This window comes from Ostrinia furnacalis, unplaced genomic scaffold (assembly GCF_004193835.3).
Source record: "Ostrinia furnacalis isolate ACB-3 unplaced genomic scaffold, ASM419383v2 OfSCF2609, whole genome shotgun sequence".
Lineage (NCBI taxonomy): Eukaryota > Metazoa > Arthropoda > Insecta > Lepidoptera > Crambidae > Ostrinia > Ostrinia furnacalis.
Window position 1 is genome coordinate 536,019 of NW_021132848.1, and position 23,998 is coordinate 560,016.

The following is a 23,998-nucleotide window of genomic DNA, read 5'->3' on the forward strand; positions in this document are numbered from 1 at the left end:
AACATTTTTGACACTAGTCAGCGTCAAAAATGTTTGGGTTATGTAAAAAATTTAAACAACAATGGGAACAACTTTTTATTTTTGTTATAAAAACAACATTCCATCATAAATAAACGTTTTCCACTGAGCGCGTCTTAAACACAATATTATCGTGAACATAGCATACCTAGAGATGGGTTTGTAGCCAGCTAGTTTGGATAATAACTGATTATTATCTATTAATAGCCATTATTAGCCATCCATTGGCTATTAACCCTGCTATTAATAGTTTCTTACGTTTTTTCTTCCACCTTTAAAATCAAATCAATATTAAAATCAAATATTACTCAAAGAAACAAAAAAGAACTAAAAAACATCAATGTAATTTATATAAACGACATTGTAGTTAAAAAAGAATCTAAATATTATACAATAAAAGGAGAAACTGACTGACTTAGTGACAGATCAACACACAGCCTAAACGGCTAAACGTAGGCACTTGAAATTTGGAAGGGACGTAGCTTAAATACCGTAGAGGTGCACTAAGAAAGGAATTACCAAAATTCCCAAGGGAACGGGAATTAGCGGGAAATACCTTTTGTATGAAAAATCTAAACCGCTTAAGTCAGACGCTTGAAATTTGGCATGTAGGTACATTAGTAAACTCAAAGCTTAGTTGCAACAAGGAATTCCCGAAATTCCCACGGTATTGGGAATTAGCTGGAAAATCCTTTTGTATGAAAAAAGTAAACCGCTTAAGTTACACGCTTGAAATTTGGCATGTAGATACCTTAGTAAACTGAAAGCTTAGTTACAACAAGGAATTCCCGAAATTCCCACGGGAACGGGAATTAGCGGGAAAATCCTTTTGTATGAAAAATCTAAACCGCTTAAGTTAGACGCTTGAAATTTGGCATGCAGGTACCTTAGTAAACTTAAAGCTTAATTACAACAGAATATTGCAAAATTCCAACGGGAACGGGAATCAGCGGATAAAAAAAAATATATGAAAAAATCTAAACCGCGTAAGATAGACGCTTGAAATTTGGCATGTAGGTACCTTAGTAAACTGAAAGCTTAGTTTCAACAAGGAATTCCCAAAATTCCCACGGGAACGGGAATTATCGGGAAAATCCTTTTGTATGAAAAATCTAAACCGCCTAAGTTAGACGCTTGAAATTTGGCATGCAGGTACCTTAGTAAACTTAAAGCTTAGTTACAACAGGATATTGCAAAATTCCCACGGAACGGGAGTTAGCGGGAAAAAACATTTGTATGAAAAAATCTAAACCGCGTAAGATAGATGAAGGGGGTAAAACGGGATCCACGCGTACGAAGTCGCGGGCGGCCGCTAGTGCTTAATAACAGGCGATACTAAAAAAATACGTAAAATACCCAGAAAATGTCAATAAATAATAAAAACTCAGATATTTTTTGACTTTTTTTATCGATAAAAATAGGTTTAGTAGTTCCGCCTATTTTCATATATGCACTTTCTCAAGACTCATACTGTACTAGCGGCCGCCCGCGACTTCGTACGCGTGGATCCCGTTTTACCCCCTTCATCTATCTTACGCGGTTTAGATTTTTTCATACAAATGTTTTTTCCCGCTAACTCCCGTTCCGTGGGAATTTTGCAATATCCTGTTGTAACTAAGCTTTAAGTTTACTAAGGTACCTGCATGCCAAATTTCAAGCGTCTAACTTAGGCGGTTTAGATTTTTCATACAAAAGGATTTTCCCGATAATTCCCGTTCCCGTGGGAATTTTGGGAATTCCTTGTTGAAACTAAGCTTTCAGTTTACTAAGGTACCTACATGCCAAATTTCAAGCGTCTATCTTACGCGGTTTAGATTTTTTCATATATTTTTTTTTATCCGCTGATTCCCGTTCCCGTTGGAATTTTGCAATATTCTGTTGTAATTAAGCTTTAAGTTTACTAAGGTACCTGCATGCCACATTTCAAGCGTCTAACTTAAGCGGTTTAGATTTTTCATACCAAAGGATTTTCCCGCTAATTCCCATTCCCGTAGGAATTTCGGGAATTCCTTTCTTAGTGCACCTCTACGGTACCTAAGCTACGTCCCTTCCAAATTTCAAGTGCATATGTTTAGCCGTTTAGGCTGTGCGTTGATATGTCACTAAGTCAGTCAGTTTCTCCTTTTATATATTTAGACTAGCGGCCGCCCGCGATTTCGTACGCGTGGATCCCGTTTTAGCCCCTACATCTATCTTACGCGGTTTAGATTTTTTCATACAAATGTTTTTTCCCGCTAACTCCCGTTCCCGTGGGAATTTTGCAATATCCTCTTGTAACTAAGCTTTGAGTTTACTAAGGTACCTGCATGCCAAATTTCAAGCGTCTATCTTACGTAGTTTAGATTTTTTTATACAAGTGTTTTTTCCCGCTAACTCCCGTTCCCATGGGAATTTTGCAATATCCTCTTGTAACTTAGCTTTGACTTTACTAAGGTACCTGCATGCCAAATTTCAAGCGTCTATCTTACGTGGTTTAGATTTTTTCATACAAATGTTTTTTTCCCGCTAACTCCCGTTTCCGTGGGAATTTTGCAATATCCTCTTGTAACTAAGCTTTAAGTTTACTAAGGTACCTGCATGCCAAATTTCAAGCGTCTAACTTAAGCGGTTTAGATTTTTCATACAAAAGGATTTTCCCGCTAATTCCCGTGCCCGTTGGAATTTCGGGTATTCCTTTCTTAATGCACCTCTACGGTACCTAAGCTACGTCCCTTCCAAATTTCAAGTGCTAAATTTGTAAACTATGAAGGGATATGTTTAATCATTAGTATAACATTAATAGCAGGGTTACCATCTGAAATCGGCTATTATTGGCTATTTATGGCTAATAACTGCTTTTAATCCGTTACTAGCCAATTGCTATTAATCGGATTATTAGCACTTACCCATCTCTAAGCATACCCGCTATTTACTTTACACTTACAAATCTATTTATATTATATCATGTAATACACACTTTAGATTTTGAATAAATTCAACATGAATAAACTACGTGCATTCATTTAATACATTATTCTTTTATTAGATAAAGCTACAAGTTTCCCACAGATGATTTATTTTTAGTTTTTATTTCATTAGTATTTATTTTATTATTCATTTAGAAAACTTGTAACTTTATATTTTTAATCTTGTCCAATTCTTTATATTTGCCAAAAACTGCTTTCACTCTTTTTATAATTGTACTTTTCTAAATTATTCTTGAGACAAGTATAACCTATCTAAAAAGATACCGTTGGATCACTATTTTTATTTTTATACTCTCAAACAATTTTGTATACATTTTTGGCAAATATAAAAACGGTGTATACAATTTATAATGCACATTAATTACAAAAATACTGACAGACAATGCAGGAATAACCTACATCCATTAATATAATCCAATCGTTTCATTCAACACAGTTAAATTGTTAATTTACTAAGTAAATGATATTGAAATTAAAACACTATCACAATTTTATATTTAAGTCTCAATATTGATCGAATGTCATGACTTTTCCGACATTTAAAAAATAATTTAAACGCACAGATTTAAGTTTATTATTACATTCATATTTTATGAGAAGAAAATCGCGAAATCATAAAATAACTCTAAAATAGAAATAAGAGTAAAACACAAAAAATAAATCATCGTAGAGTAATACTTTAGTAATTAAGTCTTTGGGACAATAGCAGAGAACCATTGTCTGAATAAGTAAAGATGTACAGTTTTAGAAATAGAGAAGTTACTATAAAATAGTAAAGAAAAAGCAACATCAGGGTAGGCATAGGTTCACAGCATTATTTAAAAAAAATGTATTGCACGACTAAAATGACTAGAAGTCTGACTAGTGTATTTTTACTATTTTTAGTAAAAATTACGACTCGAAAAATGTATATGTTACAGGAAATGTATGAAATCCGTCATTGTATACAATTCCTAGGAATTGTGTATAAGTCCTAAAATCACCCGGAAATGTGTGATGTAAATTATATTAGACACATTTCCTAGGAAAATTACACATTTCCTAAACAGCAATCGGAAATGTAATTATATAATTTTTTTTACACAAAATTATTTTTATTACGCCAAATTTTGCTCTCCGAAACTTAAATTACCGCGCTGCGGCAGCTGTGTATGTGTAAGGTCGCAAGTCTAACCTAACCTAACCGAGACTTTGTTATCCAGCTACAGGAGTACTAAAACCTTCATGCCAATAATAGTTTAATAAAAGAGATTTTAAATTTAGGGATTTCCAATACTTCAGCGTTAATATGCGTGATGCCGAAAGAAAGGTACCTATGCCAAATAAATTTTAGGCAAATATTTTTTTCGGCCAAAGTATAATAGTGCGAAAACAACTGTCAGGCTAAACAATAATAATTTTGAGTTAAAAGTACCTATCGGCCAATGTGGTTTGGCTAAATCAAATTTTAGGCGTACCGAGGGGCACACGATCATGCGACCGTGCTTGTGCCGCTTAGTTTTATACATTTCCTAATACAATATTGGAATTCTATAAAATTCCTAGGAAAAGTATACATTTCCTAGGATATGTGCGTATAAAAAAATCTCTGAAGCAATGTTTTATACTTTTCCTAAATGGCTTCGGAATTGTATACATTTCCTAGGAATAGTATACAATTCCTAGAATTCATACATTTCCTGTAACATATACAATAACTAAATTGTATACATCTTGGTTTATTAGTAGTCTTTATTTATTTACGTACTGTTGACCCATAAAAGAACTAGCACTAAACTAAATATTTTAATAAATTAATGGAATAATGAAGTAGTTCGCTTACAGATTCTGGTAAGCAGAAATCGAATCTAAATTATAGTACTTAAAGTTTTAAATTACACGTGAATTAGGCATTCTCCTTTCAACTTCACTGGTCAATGTAATTAGTAACACCTATTAAGAGATAAATGAATTTCTCAAAGTTTCTAATTTCTAGTTTTCTTTTAGATGTTAAATAGAGAGTTGGAATAAAAAAATAAGCCACAGTGTAGTAAATATTAGTAGGATCTTTTCCACTTTATTACTGGGGTTACTACTATTTTTACTGTGGCACAACTAAGGGATATACGATCTAAGTTAAAGCTACCGTTCATAGAGATAACATTAAAAGCGACATAGAAATATACAGATAAAGACGTGATACATTAAGCACTAAAATATAGACTTTCCCTTATAATAATCATAAGAAAATTGTCTGGAGTTATAAACTCCTTGTTTAGACCACAGAAGGAGAACAATGTTTCAATGTCAATATTTATCACGAAGAAACAATATTAGCAGTTTTTTTTGCTGAACGAATTTATGCCACTTATTAAATAGCAGATCGATTGGTATGTATCAAATCAACATTTTTAGAAGTAAATGAACAATAAAATTACATGTATACATTAGTGTTTCCTATGTATACAGGATTTTTACACATTTTAAAATAACTGTCCTTATAGTCGTATATGTAGGTACCACGTACCGTCTTGTTATTGTTGTCCCACTATGGTCTAATCGTATTAAAACATAAACACATAACTTCAATACATAAATATTATCGGTAATTTTACATGATATTATTCCGACTAAAGATGTAGTTAGGCTTATTTTTTAAATAACCTGTATTATCTAAATTTTACGCACCATTATGACGTTAAATTATAAAACCATGTTTTAAAAATTACGCACTTTAACTACTAATCCCATTTATATCATAGAATAAAATACAAATTAATCTGCTATATTTAAAAGTCGGTTCATCCTAATATTACATGAACCACTTTCCGGTGAATTTTTAGAATGTCAAAACATGATTTTATAAGATTAATAATAAATTCTACAATTCTTTTAAAAATGGTTTTAAAACTAAATAATTTCTTCTTTACTCAAGTAACTAAACAAACAGATTTATTGTTGTGGATTTTATTTACTTAGTTCCAATAGATATGGTAAGTTTCACCATTTGCTATTATCATAGACTTTCTAGAAAATATTGTAGTCAATGTGACTATTATTTATTTAGAATCTCATCATTTTATTAGTTCCAAACTACACCAATTAAAATATTTACTATGTACTTATCGATTGGAACTACATAATATCCACGCATAAGCACAAATTTCAAACACAAAAAGATACAAATTATAAAATGTATACAACTTTTTGACGAAAAAAATATGTATACAAATTTTATAAATGTATAGGTACTAAACTTTTTACCTGACACGCATAATCAATGGAAGTCTATCTTTGGCTCAAATCTTTCTACTAGCTATTTCACAATACAACACGGAACACCAGGTCTTGGTCATTATAAAATACTCTCTAGTTGGAACTTCTTTCAAAAAGTCTAATTCATCATTATCTTTTTCTCGTTAAGGCAGTCAGATGTTAGCTTCCTCTATTTTTTTACAATTTTGAGACAAAAATTAACAGATTGGATTTTTGAGATAGGATAAAAAGTTCGGGTACAATCGCCAGCACATTACAATCAAGGTCAAAGCACACTTATCAACCTGGAAAGGGTATCTCCTTTCGCTGCGCTGTCAAGGCGTTTACGTCACGGTGCGGATAAGTGTTCCTTGCAAATAATACTGACCACCTGTTGATACGGTTACGATCCGTTTCCGAGTTGATAAGTTTGCTTCATCCTTCACTTAGATGCTACAATGCCAAGTTCTTATTGTGACATTTTTATTTTAATGAGCTAAGGTCACATGTCCACTTTTAAAAATGTTAATGGGTATAGTCTGGACTGCGAGCACGTAGAATTTTGTCCAATGACCCCAAGCTACCCATCCTTATCGCTCGCGCGTAATTATGTTGCTGTCGCGACTGTGTGACGGGCGCCCGCAGTGAGTGTGTGAGCGCGACAACAACATAATTACGCGCGAGCGATAAGGATGGGTAGCTTGGGGTCATTGGACAAAATTCTACGTGCTCACAGACCGCGCTTTAGATTGGCCCGGACCAGTTTAGAAAGAACGTACGTATTTGACAACGAGAAAAATGAAGCTGAGAATTCAGACCCTGCTACTGTTCCGCAGAACTTCGACTTGGAACTCGGCCCCGTAGAGGAACTAAGCACATTCAGTCGGCACCTCGAACTTGGAACTCGGCCTTCGGAACTCAGGCTCTAGAATACGGAACCTGAAACTCAGTTCTGGAACTCGGAACATTGGCCAGGAACCTTGGGTCACGGAACTCGGCCTCGGAACTCGCACTGTGTTACTTCAGTTCCGTCTGTTTAGTGCCGTGGAACCAGTCTCTGAACTTTGGAATCCGAACAGAGGTCTTGAATTCTCACACCTTGGAATGGTAAAGAACATTATCCTTTGCATTACTTAAGTAAGAATCTACTCATGAACATTTTAAAAAGTTGACAATTGTCCCGCAGACCAGTTTCTGCGTGAGCGAGATGTTAACCCGTTTTAACAATAACTGCTTTTCTTTTTACTGCCCCATCTCACAAATACTCTACGAGTCCTAAATATGTATATGGAGCTTTTTACTCATCAATTTTACAAGTTGCTTCGTTTATAGAATGGTCAAGTTTGAGCGCTCCAAGTTGTCTGAGCATTTCATTTAGGCGGACGATATATTGAAACACAGAATCAACATAGACCTCATCTTGATTGGATTGGAATTACTTGACAAATGCAACAAACGCTTGGTAAACTTTTAGTAAGTAGGGACATCAGTCATATGACACATCAAGTGTAGGTAAAAGTGGGTAGGAATTAGGAGTATACAGGATTTAGCGTTTAGGATAGCGTTTCATTTGATTCTTTTTTGATCAATTAACAAAAGAGGTAACCCTATCCAAGAAAGTGACATCCTAGCGGTAAACACTGGAGCTATGATAGCCTGCAGTCTGAGCCACATTCTGGGTCGAGACAGGCAGCCATGATCCAAGTGACATCTGGAAGATTTTCAGTCCCAATTGTCTAACGTTCGTCAAGTCTAACGGTTTTCACGAGATCGAATGAGGCTATAGATCGTTTCATCCAAGAAGACGCGCCCCACAATTCTTCCACTAATGTTTGAGTGTTATCGGTACACGCTAAATTATCCATGAGTGCACACGCACACTACAATAATGACGCTCAGATTGCTCGGATCAAATTCCCCGCACCCGCTTCCCTCGACAAAATTCGGCGCGTCTTCGTGGATGAAACGACTATACCTTGATCCAAGTGACTCGAAGATTTTCAGTCCCAATTGTATAACGTTTGTCGAGTCCAACAGTTCCTAAGATATTCAAGGGATGCTCTAACAGGGACAGGCCCCCTGCTAGTCGCGGAAGGGGAACAAGCCTCCTACGCCGGCCGCGTCCCAGTCGGCCACCTCGACCGGCCCGAAGCACTCGTCGAAGAACTGCTCCATGGCTTTATGCAGGTGCAGCGAAGAGCGCTCGAAGGAGTGCCCTTCGTCTGGGTACACCTGGAAATTTAAGCAAGCATTTTAGATTTGGGTACACCTGGAAGTTGATGGATGCTTATTTAGTTAGGATGTTGGCATAGATAATCGACAGTCGTTTGCAATACGTCAGGAAGAGATGAATAAAGGTCTTATTGTAAAACGAATTTGACAACATTCGTTTCTTACGCGTCTTGGGTGATTGCAGGTGTTACAAGGAAACCAAAGGGTATGTCGTGCCAAGTTATGATCATCACAGGTCGTCTGATCAAAGATCGAGCTAGCGATAGCGTATTACTGCGCCGTCACATAATAATATGACATACTGGCAGCACAGACTCCTATAGGGCAACCGCGAGGTGAGTGTATATTGCTCCGACTTATCAAGGACCTCGCTAGAGCATGATGCGGCGGCGCCGTAAGAACCGCAGAGGCGAGCAACAGTCACTCCTAACACTTACCTGGCGTGTGTACACAGCTCCGGCTCCCTAATCATGGCTCTTGCTAATAACAGCGCATGGTGCGGCGGCGCCGTAAGGTCAGCAGTCGCGTGCGCAAGTAGCAGGCGGCGCGGGGGCCGGTTACTAACACCATCCCATCTACTAGAAGGCAAGCTACTCCGTACCTGATGAGTGTACATAGCGCCTTGCCTAATCAAGGCTCTCGCCAACGTAAGAGCGTGGTGTAGTGGAGCCATGAGATCCGCAGACACGTGCGCAAGCAAGCAGCAGACACTCCTAGACATGCTAATAATATTGTCATCTGGTGACCCACCTGATGAGTATAAACAGCTTCCTGCTTTATCAAAGCTCTCGCCAACACTAACGCGTGGTGCGGCGGCGCCGTAAGGTCTGCAGTCGCATGCGCAAGCAGTAGAAACTTCTAGAAGGCAAGTTACTATCTCGTACCTGATGAGTATAAACTGCTCCCTGTCTTATCAAGGCTCTCGCTAACGCTAGAGCGTGGTGCGGCGGCGCCGTCAGATCAGCAGTCGCGTGCGCAAGTAACAGGCGGCGCTGATGCTGAGAGCAGCCACCCATGACCCGTAGCCGCTGTAGCTTCATCCAGTGCGACTTACCCGAATGCCCGATCAAGTGTGGAGCGGCGGCGTAGTAACGTCGACGGCGGCGTGCGTAAACAGCAGACACTCCTAAGCTAAACGGCACGCTTATATGTATACTGCCATTTGGTGATTGGTGACCTACCTGGTGAGTATACACAGCTCCCTGTCTTATCAAGGCTCTCGCTAACGCTAGAGCGTGGTGCGGCGGCGCCGTCAGGTCTTTAGTCGCGTGCGCAAGTAGCAGGCGGCGCGGGGGCCGGTTACTAACACCATCCCATCTACTAGAAGGCAAGCTACTCCGTACCTGATGAGTGTACATAGCGCCTTGCCTAATCAAGGCTCTCGCCAACGTAAGAGCGTGGTGTGGCGGAGCCATGAGATCCGCAGACACGTGCGCAAGCAAGCAGCAGACACTCCTAGACATGCTAATAATATTGTCATCTGGTGACCCACCTGATGAGTATACACAGCGCCTTGTCTAATCAAGGCCCTTGCTAATGCTAGAGCATGGTGTGGCGGCGCAGAAAGGTCCGCAGTCGCGTGCGCAAGCAGCAGACACTCTTAGAAGACACGCTAATAACACTATCATCTGGTGACTCACCTGATGAGTATACACAGCTCCCTGCCTTATCAGAGCCCTTGCTAAAGCTAGAGCATGGTGTGGCGGCGCCGTCAGGTCTGCAGTCGCGTGCGCAAGTAGCAGGCGGCGCGGGGGCAGTTTGTTAAAACCATCCTGATGAGTGTACACAGCTCCCAGTGCCATGGAATTATGAAGCTGGCAGCTGGCTGGCAGCATAGTCTAAAGCCCGGTCTGTGAGCACGTAGAATTTCGTCCAATGACTCCAAGCTACCCATCCTTATCGCTACCGCGTAATTATATTGCGCGTAATTAAATTCTACGTGCTCACAGACCAGACTATACTAGAGGACAAGCTAGTATGTACCTGATGAGTATACACAGCTCCCTGCCTTATCAGAGCCCTTGCTAAAGCTAGAGCATGGTGCGGAGGCGCCGTCAGGTCCGCAGTCGCGTGCGCAAGTAACAGTCGGCGCGGGGGCAGGTTGCCGGCGCGGCGCCACACCGCGCTGACTCCCAGCGCCCCCGCCCACGACCCGTAGCCGCTGTAGCGCTCCGTCCAGTACGAATCTGGGGACGAAATTAACATTTATAAAAAAAACTGTACCAAACTCATCGTCTAGATCAGCAGGTGACCCCAAAGTTACATTTCGAATTGAATACATATTCAAAGTAAAATATCGATCGTTTTGGGGACTACAGTCCCTAGTTATGAGCATCGAAGGCTCAAGATTACCCAAAGGGCGATAGAGCAAACTATGCTTATTTTCTTACGTAAATTGCGTGATCTTATTCTCAGCACTTGCCAAATGCCAAATGTTGGTCTCGAAGTGCTAAAAAACCGGTGGTGACAAAAGTTCCCAGAAATTTTTGGTAGGTAGGTATATAAGTAATGACCCATGGGGAGTTTTGTCACCAAGATTTTTTGTCTGTGTTTATAGGTCAATTCTGTGGGTCAATTTGGGCATGTTCCTTTACATGTATGGAGATTTGCAATTTTTGACATCAACGTTGATAAATTTAGCGTTAAGTATCTGTGATATTTTTTTAATCTGTAAGCGTTTCGTGAGCGATGTGAAATAAATAATAAATATTGAAATGGAACACTCTCAGCATAGAGAAAAAGTAATACATAGGAAATAGAGAACCCTCTCTGTCAAATTTTTGAGCCTACTAATTGACAGCCTGGTGTTAAATTCGCTGTACTTAACCTACGTACGTAACGCTCACATACACACATAGTACACGCACACATACATACATAAAGTCCACGCACACATACACACAGTTCACGCACACATAGGCCCTCATAATCTTCAAAGAATTATTGTTTTTTTGATGTACAATGTAGAATTTTTTCAAATCCATTATTTTGAAAGTATTTATCTTTATGGTGTACGTATTGTATTATTTTCAAAACAATGGATTTGGAAAAATTCTACATTGCACATGGAAATGCAAATAAACAAAAACTTTTCAATTTAATAATTTTACTTTATTTATGAACACACATAATATTATACACCAAAAGCGTCTTTTCGCAAAGTTTTCAACAACACTAAAAAAGCATTTGCACTTTTGAGAAAACTCAGATCACTTGTTAACATAACAGAAAGTTTCTTCGCGATTCACGAAGGAACGAACAAAACTCCGATGAACCAGAACAGCAGCAGGTACGAAGGAATGAACTTGAATTTGACTCGACTCTTCAATACTTTAATAGGGCCACAGAACTCATAAACGATGGCTAAGAAAACAAGAATGCATTCAACCTAACAAAAACAACACCGGCCATTTTGGAGGAAAAACAAAGTTGCCATATGTTAAATAGTAATTTCTACTACTCTATTAAGTAAATTATAACAAAAAATGTCACCGTTCAGTTTTAAATTAAAACAAATTAATTTCATTTTAAAAAAAGTTTTCACATTGTAATTAACAATATTCTGAAATATATTTTAATTAAGAAAAAAATGAAAATATGAAGGAAACAGGAGCAGCGACATGCGTTTTAGGGTAGTTAAAAAGTATTGCTTCCTCATTGTTTGTTATAGCATTGCTGCAAAATCTGAAAAGCTTTTAAATATTTTAAGATGTGTTTCTGGAGTCTGGTGGGGTGCTCACCCAGCGTCATTAAGACTTTTATACAATGCTATTATAAGAAGTGTACTTGACTATGGCAGTTTCTATCTAGAGCCTTGTAATTTAGTTGGTTTAAGTAAATTGGATGCGATTCAATCTAAAGCGCTAAGGATTATAGCTGGTGCTATGAAATCGAGTCCAATTAATGCCTTGCAAGCTGAATGTGTTGAGCCCCCAGTGAAATTACGCCGCCAATATTTATGTGACAAGTATCTTTTCCGTGTACTTCAATTTGCTGACCATCATAAATATAGCAAACTCAACAGACTTAATGATTTAATTGATACTTCCTCTTATTGGTCACGTAAATCTCCTCCTTGTGTGATTATTAGTTTTCGTAAATTTATATCAATCCAAGCCCCAGTCTACAGAACCTCCTTTCTTCCGATCATCATCAACAGCCCTTTACAGTCCACTGCTGGACTATGAGCCTCCTCCACTATGGTGGAGGGATTTGCCATAATCTCCACGCTTGGCAGGCGGGTTGGAGATCGCAGTTTAAAAGATTGATGTTTTTCAGAGAGCGCTGCTGCCCATTCTCTGTTTGTTGTGTAGTCCCTAAGTCGCCTCTTACGACACCCGCGGGAAGAGTAGGGGTTGGTGACAAATGTATTCTACTCTGCCGTCACCACACGGCGATTCTTCCGATATTTTCTGTTGAATCCCTTATTCTTACTCCGACAATTCATTTCAACCTAGACATACATAAGGATGACTACAATGCTAACATTAAGTTCAATCAGATCGTAGACGAACACTGGGGCGATTGGCATCATATCTATTGCGATGCATCTAAGCACTCTCCAACGGGTCATGTTGGCGTTGGCGCATACCATAAACAATATCATATTGTCCAGAAAATAAAACTCCCTCCAGAATCATCAGTCTTTACAGGAGAATGTTTTGGACTGTTTAAGGCTTTAGAGTATGCTCTCCTTATGAAATTAAACAAAACTGTAAATTTTGTGACTCTAAAAGTGCTTTGCAGGCATTACATAAATTTCCATTTAAGAACAATACTAATTATCCTATTATTACAGAATGCAGGAAATTACTTCACAAATGTAGTCTTAACAGTCATTTAATTAATTTTGCGTGGATTCCTAGTCATACCAATATTCCAGGAAATGATAAAGCTGATAAGCTGGCCAATGAAGCGGTTGAGTGTGGAGATATACATCCGTACACAAATTATTGCCATGACTTAACGGCAGCCCTTCCCAAAGCTTATCTCAAATCTGCCTGGGATGAGAATTGGGAGTTCACTAGCCAATCTAAGGGGAAACATTACAAGCTCATTCAACCATCCATCCTTTGTAAACCATGGTTTGTTAAAATGAATCTTTCCAAAACAGTTACTACCATTTTAACTAGAATGCGACTTGGTCACGTGTGCACTCCAGCACACTTGGCTAAAATTCATGTACTTGATAATGATTCGTGCATTTGTGGTTCTGGCGTCGGAGACTTAAATCACATATTTTTTTACTGTTGCCTATATGATCGTTCCTCTTTTATTAGTTCTCTTTTAGCCATTAAAATTCCTTTTCCTACATCCATCACTTGCCTATTATATACCAATAACATTGATGTTTATAATATCCTAGCCGAATTTATTACCCATAATAATATAAAATTGTAAATAGTAATGTATATTGTACTTATGTAAATATTATTTTATTTTTATTATTTTGTAATTATATCACACCTAAATTGATCCTATGAAAACCATCCTTTGTTCCGTTTCCATCCGTAATTGATTCGTTTCCCTACCTTTTAACTTTAACCCAATCCCACCCTGTCTAAACGCAATGTCCGCAAAACTTATGGCAAAACTGAACGCAAAAATCAAGAACCCTGTCGTGGCTAAACGCAATCCGCGAGAGCCATAAAGAAAAAAAAAGTATTGGAATTTATCGACTGAAGTCGCTGTTTGGAAGCAAGTTTGATCGTAGTATGGAAGTTTCCGTACCCTGACTCTCAGTTTGACATGAGCCGTCATACGTCCGATTTTTGAAGTGTTTATTGATTATTTTATTAGAAGAAACATTGTGCAAGGTAAGTTGTGCTCTTATATTAAAAGATTATTTAATAGAAAATAAGGATGCAACAGCTGTTTTGATGAACTTGTTATATTGTTTTTTTCCCAAAGACATTTTTCAAGTTGTGTCGAGTGGCAGTTGAAGTGGATTTCAAGTGGATCAAATTAAGTGTTTCTTCCAAGTTATTACGTTAGTGCGACGTTGTTTTAATTATTCATTAGTTATTCAAGAAGCATTTTATAGAATAATCCAACAGCTGTATCGTAAGAATGGTTATGATTTTAATTGTTTACAAAAAGTGGCTCGACGATTAAATTACAAAATGGCCGCCGTCGTGCATACCAGTAGTATAGCCTGACCAGGAACATAAAAACCCTGGCATAGAGGCGCGTCAATTGCATTTGATAGTGCAACACTGAGTACAGTCGTACCTGTGTTAAATTAATAGGCTAACTTTATGTATCAGGATTCAGGATTATGGGCTAATTTGATATTTTCATAAATTAACGAAAAAATATTATTATAGGTAACCTGGTTTAAATATATTAAATGAAACCATCAATCGAGCTAGTAGGATTTATTTTATTATTCATCGATAATCAAATTCAGAACTTGAATGTTCAACTGCAATGTCTGCTCATGAACGCTTCAAACTCGGTACTTCTTTCCCAATTCCATAAAATTCAACACTTAGAAAGTGACAAAAAAAATTAAAATAGGCAGTAGAAACAAACCACAGCTAATTTTTATAGTGGACTGTACTATACGATAAACATGTCAGTCAATTTGACAACCTTTGTCGGAAACATTATTCAATGAAAATATTGTCCGAACCCTTAATATTTCTCTTCGAAAAATACTTTAACATATTGTGAACCACTTTTCTTCCACGACTATAAAAAGATTTTAGCAATATAGGTTTCACAAAATCAATTGCGCACATTTAAAATAAAGTTTGTTTACACTTTGACAGCAATAGACTGACATGCAAGGTGACATGTCTATGATGTTTTTAGTTACTGTTGCCATTAAAAGAAATTAGTACCATTAGTTTTCCGCAACATGGCGAGGGTTTTTATGTTCCTGGTCGGGCTATAAACAGTAGTAAAGGTAGGGACACAAAGGGCGGAAATCGGTACCGGTAATTGAATTTTTGATAAACTCATTTTATTAAAATTTCGGTGTTTTTACTTTTAATAAATAACTAGGAATGTTATTTTGAATTATTGTTTCTGTCCTACTAATATTTTAAATGCATATGTTTGGATGGATGGGTCATTCCATCGTTTCGGGTGTTACGTTCGTACACACAAATTCAACAATNTGTTACTCTGTCACGCTAAAACTGCTGAATGTTGATCAGTTAGGATAACATAATATAGGCTGTATATAATTATACAGGATGTTAAAAAAAGCAAATAATGTTATATATTTATTGCACCAGAATGCATAGGATGTTTTTTTGTTATTATTTACGTAGTTTCTAACTCAGTTCAGCAGTTTTGGGTTTATATTAATAAAACTAACAGCCTGTTTTAGTGTTGTGTTTAATGTCCGTGTCACCTATTGTTTAGGTGGTTATGGATCAACCAAATGAGCGTGGTCGTGGCCGTGGTCGTGGCCGTGGCCGTGGCCGTGGCCGTGGGCGAGTTGGTGTCAGCGCGAGAAGTTTGAATTTTGGAATGTGGGTTGCTTTGCTTTATTTAATGGTTTATTACCGGAACGGATTATTCCGTACCGGAAAACGCAGCGTGGGACGTCCACCTACAAGGTGGACCGACGACATCTTAAAGTTAGCAGGGAAGCGCTGGACGCAGGCCGCTACCAATCGATCAACATGGAAAGCATTGGGGGAGGCCTATATTCAGCAGTGGACGTCCTGTGGCTGAAATGATGATGATGATGATGAATGGTTTATTATAATGCATATGTGGTTTTCTGACTAAATCTTATATTTTAGTGATTGACGGAATAAGTGTATGATAATAATAATAAAATTATTTATTTTAGATCTCCAACACCAGGCCCAAGCACCACTAATGCAGTACCGACGTATGTAATCTTTTATTATTATTATTTTACAGTGTTTAAGATGCACTACAATAAGTTTTTTTCTATTCTAGTTCAATGGCTGAAGAAATAAAAAATATAAAAATAAACAAAGCAAAAGAAAAAAATGCCATCAAAATTCTTTCCTCGGAGCAGAGAACAAAGCTCCTTGCTCTGAGGGAAAAAAAACAAGTGGGACATTTTTTGATGCCTGACGCCCCACCTATGAAAATGAAGTAAGAACTGTTTCTTAAATTAGGATAATAATGTCGTTTGGTGAATTTTAATGTTTAAGGTGTAAATTAATTTGAAAATTGCTTTCAGGAAAAAGGGAAATATTTCGCCTGAGCGCATAAAGTGCCCTTTAACTCCCGGCACACCGGAAGTTCCACCTCCCCGCGTTCCCCAGGCTTGGGAACTTAAAAAAAGAAGTAAGTGATATTTAGTTACTCTATTTAATTACTCTACAGACACGATTTCCCTTACTAATTGTTACATTGAAATTGGTTCCAATCAATATATTTTTTAAATTCAATTCTAAAATTAATCGGTAATTTTTAGATGCAAGCGGTCCATTCAGCTACACAGTAGAACTGGAAAATGGTATGTAATCAATGATTTAATATTCTTTTTTTGATGTGTAACTAATAAATGAATCTTACCAAATCAATATTTGTAGATAATGTATCAGATAAGGAGGAGACCGCGTGTCAAACGCAGGTCAAACGCGCACGGCCGAGCAAGTAAGTTTCGGTTTCTGAATCATGGAATTGGAATTGAAATAACTACGACGTACACCTAATAATTATGTTTTTTCTTTTATATAGTTCAAAAGTTATGTTCACACCATCAACGGGGATCACAACGTCCGACATCTCCAACTACCAGATAGTAGACAGCGAAGTGGAACTGGTTGGATTTTCTGGTGGGTTTAAGTATTTTTTATTTTTTTTAAATAGATTTCCTTCGCGATTGACTTCATGAATACGTAAGGCGCGAATGGTCTGTCCGACCAATGGTTCATGAATGTTTTTATTTTAATTTAAGTTGATAATTTATAGCCTGACCAGGAACATAAAAACCCTGGCATAGAGGCGCGTCAATTGCATTTTATAGTGCAACACTGAGTACAGTCGTACCTGTGTTAAATTAATAGGCTAACTTTATGTATCAGGATTCAGGATTACGGGCTAATTTGATATTTTCATAAATTAACGAAAAAATATTATTATAGGTAACCTGGTTTAAATAAATTAAATGAAACCATCAATCGAGCTAGTAGGATTTATTTTATTATTCATCAATAATCAAATTCAGAACTTGAATATTCAACTGCAATGTTTGCTCATGAACGCTTCAAACTCAGTAAGTACCTACTTCTTTCCCAATTCCATAAAAAACACTTAGAAAGTGAAAAAAATAATTAAAATAGGTAGTTGAAGAAACAAACCACAGCTAATTTTCATAGTGGACTGTACTATTCGATAAACATGTCAGTCAATTTGACAACCTTTGTCGGAAACATTATTCAATGAAAATATTGTCCGAACCCTTAGTATTTCTCTTCGACAAATACTTTAACACATTGTAAACCACTTTTCTTTCACGACTATAAAAAGATTTTAGCAATTTAATTCACAAAATCAATTGCGCACATTTAAAATAAAGTTTGTTTACACTTTGACAGCAACAGACTGACATGCAAGGTGACATGACAATGAAGTTTTCAGTTACTGTTGCCATTAAAAGAAATTAGTACCATTAGTTTTCCGCAACATGGCGAGGGTTTTTATGTTCCTGGTCAGGCTATACACATAATCATGTAAAATTAAATTTTATTATTTTATGATAATCAAACAACACTTTTATTTCAGAACCTGCCTCTCCGGTTTCCGACGCGCTTCCACTGCCAGCATCATCAAAGGCAGTTTCCCCATTCTCAAGTAAGTTTAGTAATAATAGTCTTAAGAAAAAAATAATGATCTTAGTATAAAGTACTATTTTAACATGTTTTAAATAATGTAACTATTGTAATGATAAAGATAAAGATATCAACATGTCGTACCTTTGCGGTGTACAAATTAAATTAAAAATAATAAATAAATAAGGATTTAACAAGAATTATGTTTCAATGTTTATGTAAAAGAAATATTATTTTTCAGATTTTTTATTAGAAGATAATGGTGAAATCGATAAAGATGTACTGAAGTGGGAGACTACTGGAAACATAGGCAGTCATGTCGATGAAGATGAAAATGAGGCATTGGAGGCCTTTGATAAGGCAGACGACGTGGCATTAAGGGAATTGGCCACCGAGGATATGCTTCACTTCGAGTGGTCAAGTGATGCAAATGTTTTCAGGGGTCAGCGGGAATCATTTACGGGGGTTGCTGGTCCTACATTTTTAACGGAAGGATTGTCTCCATTCCAAATCTTTGAAAAGATTTGGGATGCAGACATCCTTTCGTTAATAGTGCGGGAAACCAACAAATACGCCGAAGACATCAAAAATAATCCTGGCTTAAAAAATGAGGCAGATATTAAAAGGTGGGTCCCGCTGACCACTGACGAACTTTTGATCTTTTTTGCAGTCATCATGTTTCAAAGTTTAATACCCATACCTGTTGAATCAGAATATTGGCGGCCTAGATATGACTATCTTAAAATAGGCCGCTTCGCCGATATGATGAGCTTCACAAGGTATAGGCTTATCAAAAAATGCCTTCATTTTGTGGACAACCATACGGTTTCATCTTCCACAAATACCCCAAACAAATTGGTTAAAATTTTGCCAATTATCAACCACCTTAATAATAAATTTAGCTCGTTATACCTACCCGAGCAAAACATCGCTATTGATGAATCCCTATTGTTATGGAAGGGGAGGCTGTCATTTGCACAGCTCATAAATACAAAAGCTGCTCGGGTGGGTATAAAAAGTTACGAGCTATGCGAGTCCAAGTCGGGATATTTGTGGAAGATGAAGCTTTATGCCGGCAAAGGGCAAGATATGCAATTTGAAGTTCCTGAACGCGACGATGCAGAGCCAGAGGGTGCCACCAGCAAGATCGTATTTGATTTAGTCCGACCTTTGCTAAATCGGGGGCACACTCTGGTGATGGACAACTTTTACAACAGCCCTTTGCTCTCCAGAGCCCTTAAAAAATACAAAACGGACACAATGGGGACGTTACGTCTTAGCCGCGAATTTGTGCCCAACTGCCTCCAGTCAAAGACCAAATGGAACATGAGCACTGGGGAAGTGGCTTTTAGCCAAACGAGGGACATTACGATTGTAGTCTGGAAAGACTGCAATCTGGTGTCCCTCATATCGACCTACCATCAGGCAAAAGTCGGCGGACAAGAAAAATACGGAAAATACAAATACAAGCCGCAAGTTGTGCTGGATTATAACCTCTCCATGGGTGGGATCGACAAAAAAGACCAGTTGCTGCAGGCCTTCCCCGTGGAGAGAGTAAGAAACAAAATCTGGTATAAAAAACTTTTCCGCCGACTTTTGAACGTTTCAATCCTAAATGCTCATGTTCTTTTTGGTACTGGTGGCACAAGGTTGTCGTCGAGGGAGTTCAGGAGCCGTCTCGCCGACGAGATGTTAAACAAATTTCGTCCTCTGGCTCCCTCGACTTCAACCGTTGTGACGGAACATTTTCCGGCTAAAAACTCCCAAAAAGGGGCAAAGGCACGTTGCAAACTGTGCCACAAAAAAGGTGTAGATTCTCGCACAGTGTGGAAGTGCGAGAAGTGCGACATAAGTTTGTGCATGCCAGAATGTTTTAAAACTTTTCACTTATACCTTAGTTCTTTAGAAATTTCCCTAAATGTAAACAAATATGGCCAACTGACATTGACGAATTTTTAGTCTATGTCAGTTGATCTACTAGTGATGCGACAAAATCTCTCGTTAATCGCAATTCTGTAAATGTCATTTACGGACTGCAACCACAGATTACTTATACTGCAACAGACGATTATTAGATTTTTAAAGATCGTTTGTATAATTATTAAGATCAATCCCTCTTCTGATTGATATTGAGATCAGTAATGTGATCGTCAAAATAGGATCTTCTTAATGAAAGAATATTTAATTTTCCCTTTTTTATTTGTTTAGGAAATATAATTTAAATTATACTGTGGGTCTAGACAAAGTGCACAATAAAATCGTAAACCAGTCGAAAAGTGGTCGAAAGGCCTTTTTTATGTGACACTCGTCTGTATAATAAAGCTGAATTCAAAGACTTCTTCGCAAAGTGTGTTGTTGCATTTAATGAAGAAAAAATACATTGTTGAATATAACCTCGTTTATATTTTATTTTAAACTAGCTGACCCGGCCAGTGGCGTAGCTTGGGGGGGGGCAGGGGGGGCCATGGCCCCGGGCGGCATATGAAAGGGGGCGGCGGATAAGAAAAAAAACATTGCATGAACAAGAAAAAAAAAGGTCGACTATGTCTACGTTGAGACTAACAAATCTAGCTATACTGGCAATTCAAAATNTTTTGGGACACGTTATATACATAGTTGGTCAGGGAATTTTGAAAAAATTGTCAGGGAAAGTCAGGGAAAAGTCAGGGAATTTTTTCGAACATTTGCAGTGGACACCCTGATTAAGCACATTGTTATTCCTTCTAAGTTCAATAAGCACTATACAATACAGGGTGTTTCTTATAAGGTGTCAAGCCGAAGGCACAGGTGATAGGTGATAGTTTAGAAGTTATCGTTAATTTTGTGATTTTTTCAAATTTTATGACCTAGTAGGCTTTAATTTTTTTTATCTTTTTTTGGGTTGACTTTTCTCAGATTTCTTTTTTTTGACAGATTCCCTATTAATTGCAGATGTTTGAAAAAAATAATCACCTTCCTATCTTTGATTTTTTATTTACAAAATTTTCGCTAGAAACATAAAAAATATGCTTTTAGCAGAACATTCTAAAATTTTCAACTTAAAAGTTTGAAAAAAAAATGAACTCATAGGTCCAAAATAGTTTTAAAAACTGCGCAGTTTTCTAAACTTTCATTAATACAAAAAAAACATGTACAATACGCCATTTTTTTCTGTAATCGCTCCACTAAAGTGGAAAGTCGGAGATTCAATAAAAAAAAAATCAAAGGCAAGAGCTTCCTCGTTGTGGATAAAAAATGTTCTGTTCACTTATTGTCTCTAAATGTGTTCTACTTAACGTAAACTTAGGGGATTGCAAACATTAGTTAGTCCTAAGAAAGTCAAAAACATGTAACGGAATCTCCGACTTACCACTTTAGTGGAGCGATTACAGAAAATAATGGTCTATTTATTAAGTACATGTTTTTTTTTGTATCATTATGAAAGTTCAGAAAACTGCGGAGTTTTTAAAATTATTTTGGACCTATGGAAGTTCTTTTTTTTTTCAAAGTTTTAAGTTGAAAATTTTAGAATGTTCTGCTAAAAGCATATTTTTTATGTTTCTAGCAAAAATTTTGTATCTTGCATGAAAGATAGGAAGGTGATTATTTTTTTCAGACATCTGCAATTACCTAATAGGGAATCTGTCAAAAAAAATAATTCTGAGAAAAGTCAACCCAAAAAAAAAGATAAAAAAAATTAAAGCCTACTAGGTCATAAAATTTGAAAAAAATCACAAAATTAACGATAACTTCTAAACTACGAAAAATCGTAGAACATACATGGAAGTGAAATCGATAGGTCTAATCCTCACCTATCACCTGCCTTCGGCTTGACACCTTACAAGAAACACGCTGTATAATTTAAGATAATATTTACTCTCAATTGACAAATAAATACTTTAATATTTGTTATTATTGTTTATTGTTATACACCTAGTGTTACATAATAAAGCTGAGCTATTTAAGAAAATCAAACTTCCTGTGGGTTTCAAGCAATTGCTTCTCTTTAATGTATTTTCCTTCTGAAGCAGTGCGTGGTAGTTTATTTTGACTTTCAACAAATAAGGTGAATAGTGTACCTGAAGTCCATTCAATATAATATTTACACTTTAAAATATAATTAAAATAAAGGGCGGCGGATATCCGGACGGCCCCGGGCGGCGAAAAGCCACGCTACGCCACTGGACCCGGCGAACTTTGTTCCGCCTTAATGGCAATAAAAAGTATCCTATGTCCTTCTCCTGGCTCTAAACTACCTCCCTGACAATTTTCAGCTAAATCGGTTCAGCCGTTCTTGAGTTATAAGTGGAGTAACTAACACGACTTTCTTTTATATATATAGATTAATATTATCAAAGTAATTGGTAATTGAAATAATTGAATACTTGAAATAAAATCGATAAAATTTACAGATTATTATCTATGAATATTGTCTATGACTTACAGATTTTCCAGAGATAGGACCTAAATTTAAACGTCAAATGTCGATTTGACATTTTAACATGAAGCACAAATTTTCACCATCCAAATATTTTGTTAAAATATTTTGTTTTCAATGTTAGATTTCATATTTGTTTCATCATGAGAATAAAGTTGGTTTCATGAGCTTGTGAAATAATGTGTATGATATTAAGAAAACGTGAGTATTATAGTGTAATTGTGTGCACAAGTGTTTGTTTACATCGATGGAAATTTCTAAAGAATTTAGGATTAGAAAGATGCTAACTTTCTAAGTGTAAGCTTTCAAACATTCTTCTTAATCTGCCCAAGTTAATATTTTTTTTCTGTATATCTGGCTTTTTGTATTATCCTAACAATAACGAACGAAAATGAAGGTTTTTGGTAAAATCCCTATTCTAATATCAGTTTTTGCATCTGCATTTGGTTTTCATACTATTTGTATAAAACACATACTTATTTTTGGTATGGCAAAAAGATTATGAGGCATGTAACGGCTACTTAAGACCAACACATTAAGTTATTCATTTTAATATTTGACGATTTGTAAGCACTATTTTAATAGCCCGTGCATATTTCTTGTAATGGGTATTAAACTTTGGAACATGATGAAACTGCGTACCTTTGATGTGCAAGCGTATCTTACACCTGGGAAAATACATCCAAAGCCCATAGGATGTAAAACATATCGCCCCCCAAAAGATCATTCATCATTTAAATACACCTTAAATTTAAAATAACTTGAAAAAATCGAATTGCCTAAGGTGGGAATCGAACCCACGATTTCATCAATTAATCAAGATCGAAAGGCGACTTAACGCCATAAAAATTATATTAACTATGTAACTATGAATACACCTTTTTATTCCAGCATGTGTTTGAAGGCGTAAGCCGAATCTCAATCGGTACTGGTACTGATACCGGTTTATGCTCTCAGTGTGTACCCAGCCTTACGACCGGCTGTTTTGCTTACTCATACAAAATAGGACTCTGTTTTGAATACCTATTGTATAGGTTTGGTACGCGCTATTGACGTGATATTTATACATATTGTACTCAAATAACCTATCTTTTAAAAGCTGTTAATATTTTTGGGGTATGTGTAAGAATAAATCTGTAATAAATTATGAAACTGGCGAGAAAAAATACGCCATCTGTCAAATTGTATCGTCATTTAAAAATAATTAAATACATGTTTTTTTAACACTAATAAGTAGTTTCATTATTTTTATCTTACAACATATTAACCAATTGACCTAATGAATAAAAAAAATAAGTAGGTTATCGATTTAATTACGGAAATAAAATATACTTTAGCTCGAGTATTAGCCATTTCTACAG

General features: G+C 36.8%; 2 protein-coding genes and 1 long non-coding RNA gene across 7 annotated transcripts in view; 1 reads left to right on the forward strand and 2 right to left on the reverse strand.

Moving 5' to 3' along the window:
• Nucleotides 1-91: 91 nt before the first annotated feature.
• On the reverse strand, nucleotides 92-3,891 carry LOC114356036 (uncharacterized). The gene is made up of 2 exons (XR_003656156.1): nucleotides 2,920-3,891; nucleotides 92-166 (listed from the first exon to the last, which is right to left on the reverse strand). It is a non-coding gene; the product is annotated as an uncharacterized LOC114356036 (long non-coding RNA).
• Nucleotides 3,892-6,881: 2,990 nt separating this feature from the next.
• LOC114356040 (dipeptidyl aminopeptidase-like protein 6) overlaps nucleotides 6,882-23,998 on the reverse strand; it is a 53,474-nt gene continuing 36,357 nt past the window's right edge. Inside the window, exons 16-17 of the mRNA XM_028309125.1 lie at nucleotides 10,434-10,636; nucleotides 6,882-8,450 (exon numbers count right to left, since the gene is read on the reverse strand). Of these exons, the coding sequence (XP_028164926.1) occupies nucleotides 8,301-8,450; nucleotides 10,434-10,636 (353 nt within the window). The 3' untranslated portion in view covers nucleotides 6,882-8,300. The remainder of the gene's footprint in view (nucleotides 8,451-10,433; nucleotides 10,637-23,998) is intronic.
• On the forward strand, nucleotides 14,185-23,867 carry LOC114356020 (piggyBac transposable element-derived protein 4-like). 5 transcript variants are annotated; one of them, XR_003656153.1, is made up of 11 exons: nucleotides 14,185-14,266; nucleotides 15,825-15,934; nucleotides 16,261-16,302; nucleotides 16,374-16,535; nucleotides 16,624-16,730; nucleotides 16,861-16,902; nucleotides 16,979-17,042; nucleotides 17,127-17,224; nucleotides 18,174-18,242; nucleotides 18,462-20,314; nucleotides 20,434-20,630. XR_003656153.1 is itself a non-coding variant. In XM_028309099.1 (11 exons), the coding sequence occupies exons 2-11, from the start codon at nucleotides 15,831-15,833 to the stop codon at nucleotides 22,922-22,924; spliced, it is 2,349 nt and encodes a 782-aa protein (XP_028164900.1). In that variant the 5' UTR covers nucleotides 14,185-14,266; nucleotides 15,825-15,830; the 3' UTR covers nucleotides 22,925-23,867. The 5 variants fall into 5 exon arrangements, 3 of the variants coding, with proteins under 3 accessions (XP_028164900.1, XP_028164901.1, XP_028164899.1); XM_028309099.1 differs by lacking the exon at nucleotides 20,434-20,630 and adding an exon at nucleotides 22,910-23,867 and having other exon boundaries at nucleotides 18,462-20,107; XM_028309100.1 differs by lacking the exon at nucleotides 20,434-20,630 and adding an exon at nucleotides 23,529-23,867 and having other exon boundaries at nucleotides 18,462-18,846.